This window comes from Monodelphis domestica, chromosome 1 (genome assembly GCF_027887165.1).
Source record: "Monodelphis domestica isolate mMonDom1 chromosome 1, mMonDom1.pri, whole genome shotgun sequence".
Taxonomy (NCBI): Eukaryota; Metazoa; Chordata; class Mammalia; order Didelphimorphia; family Didelphidae; genus Monodelphis; species Monodelphis domestica.
Window position 1 is genome coordinate 359,219,519 of NC_077227.1, and position 21,314 is coordinate 359,240,832.

Here is a 21,314-nt window from a genome sequence, read left to right on the forward strand (position 1 = left end):
TTGGCAGGAGAAACTTGGCTTAAAAAAATTATCTAGGCTATCTTTAAAAAAAAATTGAGAAGTTCTTGTCCAATCTTGTGGCTGCCAAAAACTGTAAAAATTAAATTAGTATCTAGTAATAAAAAATTATATTTTTTGAGGTTTATTAAGAATTATTAGAAAATCAAGGAATAAAGAAGATACAAAATAAAAATCACATGCCCATGGCTGATAAGCCAATTCAGAATCCTTGTGCTTAGCTTACCACTAACTTCCTACATCATTGCAATTGAAGAGAGAGCATGGTAGGCGTTACTGCCAGTTAAATACTAATTGTAATCTCTCCCAGGTGGAGACTCAGGTGAGATTATAGGGAATTCTGGGAAATACCAAGGACTTCTGGGGATTGAAGTCTAGGGTTCAATATCTCCATTTTTACATTACTCAAACATATAAGTAGCTAAATCAACTGTACAAAAAAGCAAGCCATTCCCCAATTGACAAATGGGCAAGGGACATGAATAGATAATTTTCAAATAAAGAAATCAAAACTATCAATAAACACATGAAGAAATGTTCCAAATCTCTTGTAATTAGAGGAATGCAAATCAAAACAACTCTGAGGTACCATCTCATACCTAGCAGATTAGCTAATGTGACAGCAAAGGGAAGTAATAAATGTTGGAGGGGGTTTGGCAAAATTGAGACATTAATGCATTGCTGGTGGAGTTGTGAATTGATCCAATCATTTTGGATGGCAATTTGGAACTATGTTCAAAGGGCGTTAAAAGACTGTCTGCCCTTTGATCCAGCCATAACACTACTGGGTTTATACTCCAAAGAGACCATAGGGGGAAAAGACTTGTACAAAAATATTTATAGATGTATAGCCATGCTCTTTGTGGTGGCAAAAAATTGGAAAATGAGGTTGTGCCCTCCAATTGGGAATGATTGAACAAATTGTGGTATCTGTTGGTGATAGAATACTATTGTGCTCCAAGAAATAATAAACTGGAGGAATTCCATGTGAATTGGAATGACCTCCAGGAACTGATGCAGAGTGAGAGGAACAGAACCAGGAGAACATTATGCACAGAAATTGATACACTGGCACAATCAAATGTAATGGACTTCTCTACTAGCAGCCATGCAGATGAGGAACTTATGAGAAAGAATACTATCCATATTCAGAGAAAGAATGGTGGGAATAGAAACACAGAAGAAAAACAATTGTTTGATCACATGGGTCAATGGAGATATGTTTGGAGATTACCCTGGTGCAAACATCAATAATATGGAAATAAGTCTTGATCAATGACATATGAAAAACCCAGTGGAACTGTGCATCAGCTATGGGGGGGGGGGGGAGGGAAAGAATATGAATCATGTAACCATGAGAAAATATTCTTTTTTTTTTCACTTTTTCAAACATGTTTATTTATCAGTAGGAAAGTTAATTTAAAAAAGCAAACTATAAGGAAATAGAGATGGAGAAGTTGACGGTGTGTGTGGAGTGCATTAGCTTATTGGTATGTGTCGAGGCTATAGGGTATATGTGAAGTTTTCTTTTGATTTGGGAGATTTTACACGATTTAGATCCTTGTCTCCTTGATTCACTTATTAATTGTTTACAATTGAGGATATTTGTGCATCTATGCAAAATACTTGAATAATACAAATCATTGTGCCTTTTTCCTTGTTTATATTTAATTAAAATGAATTATGGTTTGCCATTTGAAATGCAAAAAAAAAAAGCAAACTATAAAATACATTGCATTTTCTAGAAGTATATTGCTGTACCCACAAGTCTTATGGCACCTCAAAGAGATGACAGCGACTATCTAACCTTTTAATGGCTTTTTCATTATTTTGAACATTTCTTTATTTTGTTGCCTATACTTTAAACTATGCCTAGTTGAGAGATTATTCTTGCGTAGAGATTCTTTAATGACCTATTTGTTCCTGGGATTGGCAAACTAAAATAAAAGGTAGAGGAATGAAATGAATGCACATAAATATTGTTTCCCGATTTTGGTTTCAAACAACAAGGAAGGTAGGGAGTAATTAAATGACTGAGTGGATAGAGCACCAGGCCTGAAGACAAATTCTGGGTTCAAATATGACCATAGGCATTTCCCAGCTGTGTGGCCCTGGGCAAGTCACTTAATCTCAATTGCATAGCCCTACTAAATATAAAGTAAGGGTTTAAAAAACAATAGAGAAAACTGAGGATGCAAATTTTTTACTATATTTTAAAATTAGAAGGATTTTTGGCCACTAGATATAGTCTATTCTGAATCTTCCAACAGCTTAACCACCCAACTTATGGGCTAAAAACCTGTTTGATTGTAAGGAAGGATTAAGGGACAGAAGAAGAAAAATCTTAAAAAAGGAAAGGTCGGGGGCATCTGGGTAGCTCAGTGGATTGAGAACCAGGCCTAGAGACGGGAGGTCCTAGGTTCAAATGTGGCCTCAGACATGTCCCAGCTGTGTGGTCCTGGGTAAGTCACTTGACCCACATTACCTAGCCCTTACCACTCTTCTGCCTTGGAGCCAATACACAGTATTGACGCCAAGACGGAAGGTAAGGGTTTAAAAAAAAAAAGGAAAGGTCATTTTTTGCCTTCATTAACCCTGTATCAATTCACTGTTTGCTTCACAAATAACTTGACCTATTTTAAGGTATTAGTAAAGAAAATAAATGCATTAAATCTGACAAGAAAACAGTTCAAGCCATGAGGCTTAAGTTAACATAGACAGCAACATTAATAAAGCAGAACTACTTTAAAAACAGGAGGAAGACTGGCTCAGGAACAAATGCTACTACAGAATAAGGGAACTGAAGCATCAGATTTGACCCTGAAAACACTTATTTTTTTCATTGTGTGAAGTAAATAGAAAAGCAAGTAAAAATAGACTTCATTCTAAATGCCATTCAAAAGATATCTAGGTTGTTTTGAGTGAAAATACATGTAAAACCTAGTGGAACTGCTTGTCAACTATGGGTGAGGGGAGGACAGGGGAGGGAGACAACAATCATGTAACTTGGGGAAACTTATGTATAGATTTGTTAATGGAATAAAAGAAAGAAAATTAAAAAAAAAAAGATACCTAGGTGGACTTGGGGGTGACTTTTGTTTTTTTCTGCTTTTGTCTTGGAGTTTGGGGAGCTTTGGGAGCTGATTTCATAATTTTCCCTACTTTATTGTGAGTAAATGACTTGGGTTGTGGTTTCTTGGGAGTCTTCTCCAGAGCTTTGACCTCTAGGGAAGAATTATTTTCTTTCTGTGTTTTCTTAGGGATGGGTCCTTGGCTTCTTACTTTGCCAGTGGTTGGAGTCTTCTTCAATTGTGTGGAACCTTTCTTAATCTGTTTTGAAGTCTCCAGAGCCATGGAGGCTTTTCTCTTTTTACCACGAGTTTTAGCTTGTGGTGTTTCAGGGCTGAGGTTCTCTCCTGTAGACTCCTTAATTAGGGCTATTTTCTCTGGACACTTTTGAGGAGATGTTGCTTGAATTGGAACTAGCTGTGGAATCTCATCCTCAGAGTCAGGTTCTGTTTTGCCATCCTTTGTGGCCTCAAGCCCATGACCTTCCAAATTTCCCTCACCATCAGGCCTCACTGCATTTTGATCAGGCTTCGAGGTCACTTTTTTGCCTTGATTTTGCTTCTTAGTTTTCTTATGAGTCCCCAAATGGGAGACAAATGAAGAAAAGATTGGAAGGGAAAGAGATTTTTCTGTTTTCAGGTGTAGAATTTTTACACTCTCCCACTTCATTGGCAGTTTTTCTGAAAGCACTTTTATAGCAGCAACAGTATTTTCTACTAGATGATCTACAGGCATTCCAGTGTGACCCACACGTGTTGTATTGCAACAACCATGATTAGTGACAGTCAATGTAGTTCCCTGGACAATCTTATTGATGTGTTCCAACAAATTTTGGGTCGTGAGGTCTACTGCTAGAGGTACTCTCTTTCTTCGATAGAAATGCTTTCCTATGTGTGAGGGCAAAAGTCGTCTAATTCTTTGATCAGCAAGAAAAAGGTCAAAACTATTCAAAAGGCGCCGCTTGGCTTCATAAGGTTTATATTCTTGTTTTAATCTTTTATAAGGGATGACCTCAGTAATGCTTGTAATTCCCTTCTTTTTCAAAAGCTGCTTATAGAAATGTTCTGTCTGTTCTGAAGTTAAATTGGATTCATCCTTGGTAAATAAGCATATGTCTTTTGAATCAGACCTGATACCGTGTGGCAAAGGGATTTTGATTTCTTTTCCCTTTGGGGGAATTTTCCATAATGTCACCATTAAAAACACATTCTCGTTCTCATTCAAAAGTAATGTATTATCATTTTGTTTCTTCTTTGTATAACTCAACAAAGCTTCTGTAGCCTTTTTAATCTGCTCGTGCGACACGAGATTAGGCTCAGTCTTCTCCCCCGCTTGACCATCCATTTTACTCGGAAGCACGTGTCCTCGAGAAAATATTCTAAATTAATTAATTAAATAAAATTTTCAATTAAGAAAAAAAGCTTACATTCTGTAATGGAGAATACAAAAGAAAAGAACAGGGATCTTCCTTGCAGGTTGGGTATTCTGAGATATAAAGCCAAGAAGATCAGACACACAAGCATCATCTTTACCTTAAGCCTGCTGCATTATCACAAAGTAAATTTGCACACCCTTCATTTGGAAACAACTGCTGTTGTTTTACAGGAGACAATTTTTATCTCCCTAAAACAATTTCCTGGGCCCCACCTTATCTCTTCTGGACTCCCTATCAATGAGGAATGCTATTCTCTGGGTAGGTCTGGAAGAGGTAGGGGAGAGGGATCTGAATCAGAACTATTTTTATAGCATGCCCTACTTGTCTTGTGGGGTGAAGAAATCTTAACCCACGCTCTGGATTCCTTCAGGGTATCTCACCACTCTCAAGAGCTCCCAAACCAGTATTTCTCGTGTATCTGCATTGGCAAGGAAGTCACTGCAATGAGGTTCATGGGCTTTGGACTCTTGCTTGTCTGTCCCTACAGGGTTGGAATTGAAGAGCTTTGATAACACTCTTTTCTGTAGGAAGGTGACAGTTTGGGAAGCCATCCTAGGAGTAGAAGCAGTATCCAGGGTCATGGCTGAGGACAGAAGGTAGAGAAGAAGTCCTGAAATTAGGAGAGATCCAAATTTAACTCCTGAATGTCTCTCCTCCCTAGAGACCTGCCTGGACTTGTGAAGAAGCAATTTCCCAAATCAAATGTGTAATGTCATCCTCAGAGTTTGAGTAATAGGAGAACTGGCATATAAGGATATGTCTCTTAAGACTGAGATGCTGTTTCCCCCTAGCTCTAGCCACTCTCTCTTTCTCATGACTCTCCAAGCAAAGGACTGTTGATGACACCCTGGGTGCATCTGTCCTCCTGATCCCTCTTCGCCATACTCATTGTTTAGTTTGAATAAACATGAATGCACCATGATCTAAGCAAAGCACTAGGAAAAATTTTTCAGTTAGAAAGTGGTTCCTTATTTCAGAATCCCACTTCACAGTAAGATTCAACTTTATCCAGAGAATTTCCAAATATATTTAAAATAGAATTTGAGGGAGTAACTAGGTGGCTCAGTGGATTGAGAACTAGTTCCTGGGTTCAAATATGATCTCAGACACTTCCTAGCTGTGTGACCCTGGGCAAGTCACTTAACCTCCATTACCTAGCCCTTACTGCTCTTCTGCCTTAGAACCAATACACAGTATTGATTCAAAGAAGGCAAGGATTGGGTTTTTTTTAATGGTATTTGATTTGATCATTCAACAAGCATTTATGAAAGGATACTAAGACAAAAATGAAACAATGCCTGCCCTCTAGAAACTTATATTCTATCATTTTATATGACAGAGGTTAATAGAGATACAGTATTTATTAAATATGAAGTGGTCCTATGTGTCAGTCACTGTGCTAAATATGAATTATACAAATACAAGCTGACAAGACCATTCCTTCCCTCCATGGGCTTGTAAATTCTAATAGAGAAATATGACACATAAAGATGAGCTAGAAAGCTAGAGGTTGAGAAGACGTAGTGAGGAAATTGAAGGGATTGGAGCAGCAGGTGGTTAATTGTGGGAATTGAGTGAACCACGCTGACTCCATCTTGTGCCTCAGTTCTGGAGCTAGCTCAGGTTCCTTTTTATTCAATTATGGGTGTAGGCCAGTTTCTATCTTGTGAGAAAATTGTATTCAACTGTGGGAATCGAAAGAAGACCTTATTACATAGTTTGAATATAGCTCTGTGTGGCTGGGAAGTTGAACCACCTTTAACTGAGGTTATTTGTTTTGATTTGTTTTTTACTTTCTATTTTACATCAATATCAGTTCAAAGAGGGAAGAGTGACAAGGGTTAGGCAATTGGGGTTAAATGACTTGCCCAGAGTCACACAGCTAGAAATGTCTGAGGCCAGATTTGAACCTAGGACCTCCCATCTCTATGTCTGGCTCTCTATCCACTGAACCATCTAGCTGCCCCTTACTTGAGATTTAAAGACCTAGGTTATGCTGACCAGAAACCAAATTAGATCCAAAAATTGATATAAGAATTTCCTCACAATTATACATCTCAAGAAATCCATATGTTTTATCTGAGAAATGACCTCTGTAAAAATGGAGATTTGAACCCCAGACTTCAATCTCCAAAAGTCCTTGGCAGTTCCCAGAATTCCCTATAATCTCACAAAAATCCCAACCTGGGCCGAGAACAAAATCGGTATTTAAATTGACTGTACCTCCTATTTGGTCTCGCTCTGCTTCCACTTCTAAGCACACAAGTCTCTCAAGATGTAGTAAGTGAAATTAAATGGGCTATGGGCCCTAGGCACGCACTTTCTTATTTTATATTTTCTTATTTCCTTGATTTCTAATAATCATTAATAAACCTCTAAAAATATAATACTTTTAGTAGAGAAACTAATTTAATTTTTACACCTCAAACTGATCAATAAGTAATTATTTCCATGTTCTTTTAATTGTTTGCAGACATTTGGGAGAACTGGGCTGCTCTTTATCTGAATTTAGGACTTTTCACCTGTTTACTCTCCTCTACCCAGTTTTGAGAGTCCCTAATTTATTCTTCAATTAGAAATCAGATAACCTAATGTGGTACCCTGGTTAATTGTTTTCTTTTTATAAATTGGTCTTATTTGACTCATGGTTTTTAATGTATAGAAGTCTGTCTCTTCCTGTATTCAGGATCCCAGAGTGTCAAAGCTGAGGGGGTTTGGTTGTTTTTTGTTAAACTGGCATGCATTCCTTAATAAATCAAAATGCTTGGGAGCTCAAAGGCCAGAGAGTGAATTCATTTGGGTGTGAAGTGGACATGACAAGGTCCTCATGAAATAACAAAATTATATTCAGAAAGTTGGCCATACAGCAGAGAAAATCATGGCAAAGTTGGAGAATCATCGACATAAAAGATCAAAAGCTTGGCAGTTTCTCAATATCATACAGTCAGGGGAGACTAGGATTATAGATTTAGAACTGGAAGAGCCTTTGGAGCTCATCTGATCCAACCCTCTCATTTTACCCATGAGGAAAAACTGTCATCTTAACTGGTATACTCTTTCCAAAGTTATTGATGAGCTCTTCATCACCAAACTTAATGGCCTTTTCTCAGGTTTTATTCTTCTTGGCCTCTCTGAAATATTTCACCATATAAACTTCTTTCTCCTCCTGGAATCTTTCTCTGGAGTTTTGTGGCTGTTCTCTCTTTGTTCTCCTCCTTCTATCTGTTGGTGGTTGTTGAGTTATTTTTCAATCATTTCTGCCTTTTTGGGACCCCATTTGTTTTTTCTTAGCAGAGATACTAGAGTGGTTTGCCAGATCCTTTTCCAGTTCATCTTACAGATGAGGAACCCAAGGCATGTAGTATTAAGTGACTTGTCCAGGGTTACACAGTTAGTGAGTATCTGGGACCAGATTTAAATTCAGAAAGATGAGTTTTTCCAATTCCAGGCTATACACTCTATCCTCTCTATCCACTGCACCACCTAGCTGCCCTCTATCTGTTGCTGTCTCCTCAATACCCCCCAAACTTCTACTGTAAGCCCCCTTTTTTCTCTACACTGTCTTATTTAGTAATCTCATCAGCTCCCAGGGTTTCAATTGTCATTTTTATGCAAATGATTCCCAGGTGAACATATCCAGCTCTAGTATCTCTATCTCTGTCTTTGACTCTGTCTCTGTCTCTGTTTCTGTCTCTCTCTCTCTCTCTCTCTCTCTCTCTCTCTCTCTCTCTCTCTCTCTCTCTCTCTCTCTCTCCTGAACTTCTGTTCCCAATCACTAATTGCCTTTTGGACATTTCTTTCTTTTTTATTCAAAGATATTTTATTTTCCCAATTACATGTAATAACAATTTTCAACATGTATTTTCTGAAATTATAAGATCCAAGCCTATTGTATATTTCAAACTGGATGCCCTATAGGTATTTCAAAGTTAATATCCCATACAAAAGTCATTATTCCCACCCCCCTGAAACCACCTATCTTCTGATATTACCTATTACTATTAAGGACACCCCTAACTTCCTCTATTCCTCACTCCATCTCATCCCAATATAACATACCCAATCTCTTGTCGTCTTGTTCTACTTTCACAATATCTTTTGTATACATCCCCTTCCCTCTCCTCACACTGTTACCCGCCTAGTTCATCACCTCTCCATGGACTGCTATAATGGCTTTTTCATTGGTCTTGCTTCCTTAACTCTCTTCTCATTCTAATCTACTCTCCACTCTGCTTCCAAAGTGATTTTCTGTAAGCAAAAGTCTGGTCATGCCTCTTGCCCCCAACTGGAAAAACATTCCAGTGACTCCCTAATATTTTTTAAACCCTTACCTTCCATCTTAGGCTCAGTAATATGCATTGGTTCCAAGGCAGAAGAATGGTAAGGGCTACCCAAGGAGGGGTAAGTGACTTGCCCAGGGTCACACAGCTAGGAAGTATCTGAGGTCACATTTGAACCCAGGACATCCAGTCTCTAGGTCTGACTCTCTATCCACTGAGCCTCTCAGCTGCCTCTGACTTTCTAATATCTTTAGAATATAATAGAATTCCTTTGTATAGCATTTAAACTGCTTCACAAAATATCTTCACAGTTGGTTGTATTTTTTTAACGTATCCCCTCCATGTGCTCTATGATCTTCCTATTTGCTGTTCCTCATACTACACTCCATCTCTCATCTCAGTACCTTTACAGAACTCTTACCCATGACTTGAATGCTTTTCCTCCTATTCTCACTCAGAATCCATAGCTTCCTTTAAGACTCAGAGACTCACTTGCCACCTTTGGTCTGAGGCCTTTTCCAGTTGCTGGTCTAGCTTCTCCCACCTCCCTTAACTAGGTTACCTAGTATTTGCTTTGCATGTGTTTTGCTTTTTCTATAACTATGCATATGATCTCCTCTCATGGAATGTAGCTTCCAGAGGCTGCTGAAAGGATCTGTAATCAGAAAGTCATTTGCCCTGACCTAGACAGAGAAGACTAAAGAGATAAAAAACCAGAAGTCCAGGATTACTGCTTCATTCTTTTATCTTTCTATTCTAGCACTTAGTACTGCCTGGCCACAACAGGTGTTTAAATAAATGATGCTTGGAGGCGGAGTCAAGATGGCAGCATAGAGGCAGCAAAAGTTCAGGCCTCTGAAAACCCTTCCTTACCAATTACAAACTAAATGCTCCTAGGGGACTGAAAATCAAACCTAACAACAAGACAGCCAAGGAGCCCTCCTGCCCCCAAAAGCCAGAATTCAAGAACACTCTGGTCTAAGGAGAAGGAAGAAGGAGTGCTAAGCTTCCAGAGGTAGCTGGAACCTCTGGGCAGGCAAGGGTGCTGGTCTAGAGAGAGTACCTTACCGGCAAAGCTGTGCCAGGCTTAGAGCTTCAAACAGGTGGTGGGAAAGCAATTAGAGAAGAAGTGCAGAGCATGCAACCTAGTTGCAGCAGTTGAGACACTCCATATTTCCCCCCTCACACGTTTTGGCCTCAGGGCACATCCAGCTCTGCAACTCAGCTGGGCTTAATCCCATCAAAGCCTCCAGAAGAATTAGGATAGGAAATCAAAATGTTGGGGAATACACACATGGTAATTATAACTCTGAATGTGAATGGGATGAACTCACCCATAAAATGGAAGCAAATAGAAGAGTGGATTAAAAACCAAAATCCTAACATATGTTGTCTACAAGAAACATACAAGAGACAGACAGACACACACAGAGTAAAGGTAAAAGGATGGAGTAAAATCTATTGAGTCTCAACTGATAAAAAGAAGGCAGGAGTCACAATCATGATATCTGAAAAAGCCAAAGTAAAAATAGATCTAGTTAAAAGAGATAGGGAAAGTAATTACATCCTGATAAAAAGCAGTATACACAATGAGGAAATATCAATACTCAAGATGTATGCACCAAATGGCATAGCATCCAAAATTCTAAAGGAGAAACTAGTGGAGTTCAAGGATGCAATAGATAGAAAAACTATACTAGTGGGGGATCTGAACCTTCCTCTATCAGAAGTACATAAATAAAACCAAAAAATAAATAAGAAAGATGTAAGAGAAGTGAATGCAATCTTAGAAAAATTAATTAGTAGATATGTGAAGAAAAATAAATAGGGACAAAAAGAAATACACCTTCTTTTCAGCAGCACATGGTACATTCACAAAGATTGATCATGCACTAGGGCATAGAAACTTGGCAAAAAAGTGCAAAAGAGCAGAAATAATAAATGCAACCTTCTCAGATCACAATGCAATGAAAATAATAATTAGTCAGGGCACATGGAAAGGCAAACCAAAAATTAATTGGAAATTAAACAATACGATTCTCCAGATTCAGTTAGTTAAAGAACAAATCATAGAAAAAATTAATAATTTCATTTAAGAAAATGACAATGATGAGACATCCTACCAAAATCTATGGGATGCAGCCAAAGCAGTACTCAGGAGGAAATTTATATCCTTGGGTTCATATATTAACAAATTAGAGAGGGCTGAGGACAATGAATTGGACATGCAAATTAAAAAACTAGAAAGTGAACAAATTAAAAATCCTCAGATGAAGGCTAAATTAGAGATTCTAAAAATCAAAGGAGAAATTAATAAAATTGAAAGTCAAAAAACTATTGATTTAATAAATAAGACTAGAAGCTGGTATTTTGAAAAAAAAATAAAATAGACACAGTACTGGTCAATCTAATTTAAAAAAAGAAAGAACAAAACCAAATTGACAGTATCAAAGAGGAAAAGGGAGACCTCACCTCTAATGAAGAGGAAATTAAAGCTATAACAATCCGGCCAGTGGTTGTTATATAATTTTCCTTTGTGGGTTATAACTTGAGAAGGAGAAGGGAGCCTGAGGAAAATGGGTGATAAATGAAGACTCAAAGATAAGTTAATTGATATGGGGAGTGGCGCTAACCCCTTATAAGGTTTTCCTTTGAAGGTTAATTAAAGGAATACTTGAGAAATAAGGAAACACGTGGAGGTAAGAATTCCTAGATAGGAAGCATGTGGGTGATAGTGTCACTAGGAAAGATAAGGAGAGATAGGAGGAAGAACTCCAAGGAAACAGGAATCAATACAAGGAATAACACGCCTCATCCGTATTTAATGAGGGATGTGGATTGGGAGGTATTGAATGAATATGTAACATAGCATAGGTCTTAACATTGGTTGAATTGATAGTGACGAAAACAAATAGGTAGAAGTAAATCCAACCCACGCTTTGCAAATGAGTGTACTCCAAGCAAAAGTGCCCACATCTTGCAAATGAGTGTACTCCCAGCCGAGGCAGTGTGGCTGTCCACGCCCAGCCCAAGAATTTGCCCATGCATTGGACTGTTCCTATCACACAATGAACATTAAGAGGTCTGACCATGTGTCTGGTAGTACAATATCAATACATCAATCATACTTCCCAAATGTCAACATCCCTGGTATGCTACAAAGGCAATTATTAAAAACTATTATACCCAATTATACAGCAATAAATGTGATAATCTAGGTGATGTGGATGAGTATTTACAAAAATATAAATTGCCTAGACTAACAGAGGAAGAAATAGACTAACTAAACAACCCCATAAGAGAAAAAGAAATTGAACGAGCCATCAAAGAACTCCCTAAGAAAAAATCCCGGGGACAGCTGGGTAGCTCAGTGGATTGAGAGTCAGGCCTAGAGATGGGAGGTCCTAGGTTCAAATCTGGCCTCAGCCACTTCCTAGCTGTGTGACCCTGGGCAAGTCACTTGACCCCCATTATCTAGCCCTAACCACTCTTCTGCCTTGGAGCCAATACACAGTATTGACTCCAACACAGAAGGTAAGGGTTTAAAAAAAAATCCCCAGGTCCAAATGAACTCACAAATGAATTCTATCAAACATTCAAAGAACAACTAATCCCAATATTACACAAACTATTTGACAGAATAAGCTAAGGAGGAGTTCTACCATATTCCTTTTACAACACAAATATGCTACTGATTCCAAAGATAAAGGTCAAAAACAGAGAAAGAAAACTATAGACCAATCTCCTTAATGAATATAGATGCAAAAATCATAAATAGGATACTAGCAAAAAGACTCCAGTAAGTGATCATGAGGGTTATCCACTATGACCAGGTAGGATTCATACCAGGAATGCAAGGATGGTTCAATATTAGGAAAACCATCCATATAATTGACCATATTAACAAGCACACCGACAAAAATGACATGATTATCTCAATAGATGCAGAAATAGCCTTTGACAAAATACAACACCCATACCTATTGAAAACACTAGAAAGTAGAGGAATAGAAGGGCCTTTCCTAAAAATAATAAACAGTGTATATCTAAAACCATCAGTTAACATCATCTGCAATGGGGATAAACTAGAAGCCTTTCTAATAAGATCAAGAGTGAAAAAAGAAAGCCCATTATCACTGCTATTATTTAACATTGTACTAGAAACATTAGCAGTAGCAATTAGAGAAGAAAAAGAAATTGAAGGTATTAAAATTGGCAATGAGGAAACCAAGCTATCACTCTTTACAGATGATATGATGGTCTATTTAAAGAATCCTAGAAAATCAACCAAAAAGCTAGTTGAAATAGTCAACAACTTTAGCAAAGTTGCAGGATACAAAATAAACCCACATAAGCCATCAGCATTTCTATATATCTCCAACACATCTCAGCAGCAAGAATTAGAAAGAGAAATTCCATTTAAAATCACCCTAGATAATATTAAAATACTTAGGAATCTATCTGCCGAGACAAACACAGGAACTATATGAACACAACTACAGAACACTTTGCACACAATTAAAACTAGATCTAAACAATTTGAAGAACATTGATTGTTCATGGGTAGGATAACATAATAAAAATTACAATCCTACCCAAATTAATTTACTTATTTAGTGCCATACCCATTGAACTACCAAAAAACTTTTTTACTGAATTAGAAAAAACCATAACAAAGTTCATTTGGAAGAAAAAAAAATCAAGGATATCCAGGAAAATCATGAAAAAAAATGTGAAGGAAGATGGCCTTGCAGTCCCAGATCTCAAGCTATATTATAAAGCAGTGGTCATCAAAACAATTTGGTACTGGCTAATGTGAGATTTAAAATGGTTGAGGTCTTAAACTGTAGTGATTAAAATAGTGGAAGATATAAATTGTGATAGATATAAGAGAGGGTGAACAAATTTGACCACAGAAATAGGTTTCACTACAGTGTCTTGGGTTTTAAAATCAAATATAAGGTGGTCGCCAGGGAAATATTCCCAATTATTCAAATACCCAAGTCAATTGGGTTTTATAGAGATTTTTAATTAACAATACAATGAGTAATCAAAGAAGGAGAGAGTAAGAAAAGAATCAGTTTTTTAACACTCACCACATGGTCTGACTAAACAAGGATTTTAGTGACACCAGGCCAGCATCCTTCCTCAAAGAGTCTTCCAGCCAGAGATTGTTTCAAAGGGCCTCTCTCAAGAGCCTCCAGAGCTCCTACCCCAGAGGGACAGAGCCCCTCAGAGGAGCTCCTCAAGGAGCTCTCCTTCAGAATGAGAGTCAGAAATAGAGATTGAGATCCTCCAAAAGGCTTTCTCCAAAAGGATATCTATATCCTCAAGAGATTCTGCTTTTTCTTATATAGGGGTTTTTCTCCCATGTCACCTCCCCTAAGTCCCTACATCTACCAATCACTGTAGATGTTTTCCAAAAGACAGCCCATTTTGAATTCACAGCTGAGTAGATTAATCTCTTTAGCAAGAGAGAAAAAAATGCTGCTATGTTGACTAATTTCATTAAGAGAAAACCTCTGAGTAAGTTTTCACCTTTTAGGTCTAAGTAGTTTAAAAGTTGCCCACCTTTATAGGTACTTAGTATCCCATTGTATCAATTCTAAAACAGTCATGACTCAAAGAACTTCCTGTCCCTTCCATAAGCATGGATCAAAGTACTTTTCATTGTTCTCAAGGAGCTCTCTGTCCTAAAACAGTCCTAAGTAGGGTGGAGTAGGGATATTCCCAAGGCAAGGAGCCCTCACATTCAAGTAGAATTCTCACTATCTGCTAGGGAATTTTTTAAGTAGAAGATTCCCCAATGGGGGAAATTTCCAACATTCATAAGTCTGAGAAATTTTGAGGTTTACACTAAGAGACAGAAAAGAGGATCAGTGGAAAAGACTTGGTGTAAGTGACCTCAGCAAGACAGTCTATGATAAACCCAAAGATCCCAGCTTTTGGGACCAAAATCCACTATTTGATAAAAACTGCTGTGAAAATTGGAAGACAGTATGGGAGAGATTAGGTTTAGATCAACATCTCACACCCCACACCAAGATAAACTCAGAATGGGTGAATGACTTGAATATAAAGAAAGAAACTATAAGCAAATTAGGTGAACACAGAATAGTATACTTGTCAGATCTTTGGTAAAGGAAGGAAAGACTTTAAAATCAAACAAGAGCTAGAAAAAAATCACAAAAAGTAAAATCAATAATTTTGATTACATCAAATTAAAAAGTTTTGGTACAAACAAAACCAATGCAATCAAAATTAGAAGGGAAGCAACAAATTGGAAAACAATCTTCATTACTAAAACCTCTGACAAAGGCCTCATTACTCAAATTTATAAATAGCTAAACCAATTGTACAAAAAAACCAAGCCATTCTCCAATTGATAAATGGTCAAGGGACATGAATAGGCAATTTTCAAATAAAGAAATCAAAACTATTAATAAGCACATGAAAAAGTATTCTAAATCTCTTATAATCAGAGAGATGCAAATCAAAACAACTCTGAGGTATCACCTCACACCTAGCAGATTGGTTAACGTGACAGCAAAGGAAAGTAATGAATGCTGGAGGGGATGTAGCAAAGTCAGGACATTAATGCATTGCTGGTGGAGTTGTGAATTTATCCAGCCATTCTGGAAGATAATTTGGAACTATGCCCAAAGGGTGCTAAAAGACTATCTGCCCTTTGATCCAGCCACAGCACTGCTGGGTTTGTACCCCAAAGAGATAATAAGGAAAAAGACACGTACAAGAATATTCATAGCTGCGCTCTTTGTTTTAGCAAAAAATAATGGAAAATGAGGGGATGTCCTCCAATTGGGGAATAGCTGAACAAATTGTAGTATATGTTGGTGACAGAATGCTATTGTGCTCAAAGGAATAATAAAGTGGAGGAATTCCATGAGAACTGGAATGACCTCCAGGAATTGATGCAGAGTGAAAGGAGCAGAACCAGAAGAACATTGTACACAGAGACCAATACACTGTGGTACAATCAAATGTAATGGACTTCACTATTAGTGGCAATGCAGTGTTCCTGAACAACTTGGAGGAATCTATGTGAAAAAAACACTATCCACATTCAGAGGAAAAACTGTGGGAGTAGAAACACAGAAGAAAAACAACTGCTTGAATACATGGATCGAGGGGATACCATTGGGGATGTAGACTCTAAATGAACATCCTAATGCAAACACCAACAACATGGAAACATGTTTTGACCAAGGACACATGTAATACCCAGTGAAATTGCACGTCAGGTACAGGAAGGATGGGGATAGGGGATGGAGGAAAAGAATATGATTCTTGTAACCAAGAAATTATGTTATAAATTGACTAAACAAATTAATTTAAATTTAAAAAAATTTTAAAAATAAATTAAAATAAATAAATAAATGCCTATTGATTAACTGGAAACCATCCTTCTATGACTCTTTTTACCTCTTCAAGGTTCCCCAGAAGGTCTAAAAGGATCATGTATTAAGGCACAGGTTTATTCCTAAAATATTTCCCACTCATGGCTTGCCATCTTCTAACATCATTCCATCCAGAGGAACATTAAAGAATTTCTCTTAGAATAGGAACTTTCTCCTGTCCACCTGGGAAGTTTCATATCATTCTGATGGGGATGATTCTGTGTTCCAAGGCTGGAGAAGATATGCAAGGTATCTGAAGGAGGAGAAGATACAAAAAAAATGGAAAAAACATTAGATCTAGTTAATATTTTTTTGTGAGAGAATGAGAGAACATTAATAACTATCAACTTACATGCCCTTTCCCATCTATATACGATCTTTATTGTTGTTAAATCATTTTAGTCATGTTCAACTCTTTGTGACCCCATTTTGGAGGATTTCTTGACAAAGATACTGGAGTAGTTTGCCATTTCCTTCTCCTGCTGATTTTGATGTAGAACTGAGACAAACCAAGTTAAGTGACTTGTCCAGGGTCACACAACCAGTAAGTCTGGAAGGCTAAATATGAACTCAAGTCATCCTAACTCCAAAGTCAGAATTCTGTATGTTTTGCCACCCCTCTGCCCCAAAATCTTCATACAAATCATTTATGTACCAACATGGGACATCCTTAATAAGTTGTTGTTTTTTTTTAAATAAGCCCTTACCTTCTATCTCAGAACCCGTTTCAAGGCAGAAGAGCTGTAAGAGCTGAGCAATTAGGGTCAAGTGACTTGCTTAGAGTAACACAGCTAAGACATATCTGAGGCCAAATTTGAATCCAGATAAGGTTATTAATAAAGAACAATCAGCAATATTCAACAATGAACCACATCTTTGCCATTTCACAATTAACTGAAGGAAGTAAAAAAAAATGATCCCAATGTGCTTATTATTTCTTATCGAAAATAAGTTGATTTGGTAAAGCATAGTAACCTCATAGATTCTTTTACAAGAAATTATCTTGAATCTACCTATTAAAGTCATCCAAGATTGCTTGAAAGAAATAACAGAAGTTTTGTTATTGTTGTTTTTCAATTGTTCAATCATGTCCAACTCTTTGTGAGCTATAAACCATACTGTCCATGGAGTTTTTTAAGAGTGATTAGCCCTTTCTTTTTCTAGAACAGTGGTTCTCAACCTTTCTAATGCCATGACTCCGCAATACAGTTCCTCATGTTGCGGTGACCCCAAACCAAAAAATTATTTTGGTGGCTACTTCAAAACTGTAATTTTGCTACAGTTATGATTCGGAATGTAAATACCTGATATGCATTATGTATTCTCATTGCTACAAATAAAACAAAATTTAAACATAGTGATTAATCACAAAAACAATATTTAATTATATGTTGAGAAATATTAATCCAGCAGGAGACATCCTGAGTGCTGGGGCAGGAGGTAAGGCCTGCCTGGAGAGGGGTTCCGCAGACACTGCCTTCTTCTTCCTATTGTCTCCCTCCAGTTCGAGCTGAGGCTTCACTTTGCTGGGGTTACTCTGCTCCATTATCCATTCCAGGAGTTATCCACTCCAGGACTCTTTCTTAACCACTCCCGAGCCAGCACCTGGGTGCTCTCTCTGGGTCTCTGTTTGAGTCTGGTCTCGAGGCTACAGGGTAAACCCATCACCCCTCATAGGGGGAGGGCTGCTGATAGATAACTAATATTAGTACAATGTGCAGGCAGCAGGGTCCCCGTTCTTTCTGAGATCTTGATGTAAAGTAGCACGATTTCTCAGTGGCTAAAGCCATTGGAAATATGTATTTTCTGATGGCTTTAGGCGACCCCTGTGTTTTGGTCGTTAGACCCCCGCCGGGGTCACAACCCACAGGTTGAGAACTGCTGCTCTAGAAGATTAAGGCAAACAGAGGTTAAGTGACTTGCCCAGAGTCACAGGTCTAGTAAGTATCTGAAAGACAACAACAGAAATAGCCTAAGCTTTGGACATGGAGATATATTCTTTGAATTCTCACCAAAAGTACTTGACACTGGGATAGAGGAATGTGAGAGAAGAGACTAAGCAGAAAAAGGATTTTTGTTGAAAGCTAAGGTTCTCCAGATGCTCCTTCTTATAGATATGTGATGATTGCCTCAACCCCTAATACACACAGAACGTCATGGACAAGATCTGTAATCCAAAGACATTTGGTCTAACCATTCACATGGGGAAGATTAAGTGGATAAAAAATGCCTGGTGCCTAGGTTAAAACATGCATTTGGATAGACAACCAATAAAACTTGTCCAATAATTTCTATATCTGAGATAGAAAAACAAATCTGACCCTGAATGGAAAAGAATGTGGAGGATACAACCTATGGTTTTTGAGAAACTGCAAACTAATTAAACTTTCAATTTTCCCATGAAAGCAAAGACCTATCTTTTTACTACCAACACTCTCCAGTGTTGCTATAGGTTAGTTAAGACATAGAATGTAGCAATCTTTGAAGAATTAATAATAAATATCATAGTGAGAGCAATGGAGAGGCATACAGTATATGGAAGAAGGCTACAACAAGTAATCAATGAGGAACTCAGAAAAAAAAACAGGAGTAAAGGAGGTTATCAAAAAATTATATGAGAATTGCCTTGGAGCCAATACACAGTATATATATATATATATATATATATATATATATATATATATATATATATATATATATATATACATACATGTGACTTTGTGTCATCAAAACCTAGTGCAATGCTGACACATAGTAGTTGCAGTTGCTCAATAAATGCTTGCTGAATAAATGAATAAATAAACAAGTGAGGAAAGAGGGAGGGAACATCTTAAGGTGTTTATCTGTATAGTCAAGCCATAATTCCATCACTGTCATCAAAAGAAAGCCCCCTCCTCCCTTTTACTCCCACTCCTTCCAGACTGTTCTCTAACCTGATTTCTTGTGGGCACATTCATAGTGTGATTTATCCCCAGCTGAATCCCACTGGGGATAGTCTTGCCCACTCCTAATGTTGTCCAAAAAGATGGGTTCATGCATTCACTTGTTCAATGAACATTTATTGAGTGCCTCTTGTGTTCAGTAACTGTACATCCTGGATTTTCTGAAGTTGTCCCAGTTTTTAAGAAAATAAAACATAATAAAATAAAATATAGCTTTGCAAAAAAGAAAAAAGAAAATAAAATACAACTTTGCAAAAGCTACTTCCTTTGTTAAACCAAGTTTTCTGATTTGGCCTTTTGAAAACTATGGTCTCTGTAGACTTTAGGGAGACTGAGGAAAGGTTAGAAAGGATTAACTAGATCCAAAGCTGCCCTAACTGGTCTCATAACTACTCTGATTTCCCCAGGCACTCAGGAAGGCGATTTGAGTGTAAGGCAACCTCCTGGAAGGAGAGGCCCTGGGGCCAGTGAATCAGTCATTAGTCTCACTTTAAGTCTCCATAAACTCCAGTAGTTGGACATGACAAGCCAAGCTCATTTCCATAGCTTAATATGTATTTGTATGTTCCATTGCAACCATTATTTTTCAAGACAATGGGACCTTTTAAATGAATGGCATGAGATTCACACCCAGAAAAGAAGGTCAGTCAAATTCCCAGGATACCAAGACAGAGAATAAGGCAATATACCCAATGGAGGCATGTCATTGCTGCTCCCTCCTTCCCCAATCTCCAATAAAAACAGGTGTAACAAATGTAGCAACGGATTGGAATGCTAGAGGGAAACCTAAATACATTTAATGTGATTAAAGACACCCAAGAAACTAAATATCAGTTTCATTATGACAGTATATAAGATTTTCTTTCATCTGAGAGTCATCAGTTCATAGATCTGAGCTGAAAGGACATTAGAGATCCAACCCTTCCCCATTTTATAGTTGAAGAAACTTGAGTTTCAGGGCTTCAGGGTTCAGGGAAGTGATTTTCCCAAGGTCAAATAAGTGTGTCCTCTGGGTCCAAATTCAGTATTTTCCTCACTGCACCAAAATGTCTCATTATAATGCAATGGAAAGAGAGCCATAGAGAGAGTTTAGGAACCTGGGTTCAAGTCCTGGCTACATCACTTGCTAACAATTGAACAGATCACTTTATTTCCTCTGCCATCTGAGTTGCCTCATTTATAAAATGAAGTGAATTGATCAGGCATTCCATCTCTATCCTTGCCTGAGATACCAATCTTCTTCACCTTTACCTCTGAAATCCCAGCTCTTTTCAAGCATTAGCTTAAGTGCTATTAATTATACAAGGCCTTGGGGGCAGCTGGGTGGCTCAGTGGATTGAGAGTCAGGCCTACAGATGGGAGGTCCTAGGTTCAAATCTGGCCTCAGACACTTCCCAGCTGTGTGACCCTGGGCAAGTCACTTAACCCCATTGCCTAGCCCTTACCTCTCTTCTGCCTTGAAATCAATACACAGTGTTGATTCCAAGATGGAAAGTAAGGGTTTTTTAATTAAAAAAAAAATTATACAAGGCCTTTCCAGATCTCTCCCCTCCCCACTCCAAGTGCTGTGGTCCACTTCTCCCCCCATCCTCCATCCGATGTCAATTTGTATTTGCTTTATATAAACTGTACACACACATTTGTATTTTTCTCTTTGTACTTATACTGAATACATAAGCTATGCATTTTTCTTTGACTTTGTATCCTCAGTATCTAGCAGTGCCTAGCACATAGTAGGCTATTTTAAAACAGGCAGTGTCTATTTTAATAAAGCACTTGAGTGTCCTAGCATTTGATACTTCTTGAATGGAATTGAATTATTCTTTCCAGTTGGAAAATTCTATGCTTCTGATATAGATGTTTGGGTCATTCCTGATAACCAAAACTATTCTTAATAGAGTTGGGGTTTAATGAATCAAACTCTGGAAAGATACTGCTATGACACTTTTAATGTTGACTGGTCTAACTCTTTAAAAGGACAGCCCCATAAAGCTGAGCTGAGTTGAGCTTGGACAAACAACAGTGCCGTCCATTGTTCTCCACAGGGAAGGACAATACTAAGGTCTACTCTGCCATCCTAACAGGGACATTGTTGCTGGAGAAAAGGGCATTGTGGTCAAATGGAGAAAAGGAGCCGGCAGTTCAATGGGGC

The 21,314-nt window shown here is 37.9% G+C and overlaps 1 protein-coding gene across 1 annotated transcript; it reads right to left on the bottom strand.

Annotated features, from left to right (window-relative positions):
- Positions 1 to 1,386: 1,386 nt before the first annotated feature.
- Positions 1,387 to 4,448, bottom strand: LOC100030072 (ribosomal L1 domain-containing protein 1-like). Its single transcript, XM_001379636.4, has one exon. The coding sequence runs from the start codon at positions 4,429 to 4,431 to the stop codon at positions 3,091 to 3,093; it is 1,341 nt and encodes a 446-aa protein (XP_001379673.1). The 5' UTR covers positions 4,432 to 4,448; the 3' UTR covers positions 1,387 to 3,090.
- Positions 4,449 to 21,314: the final 16,866 nt, after the last annotated feature.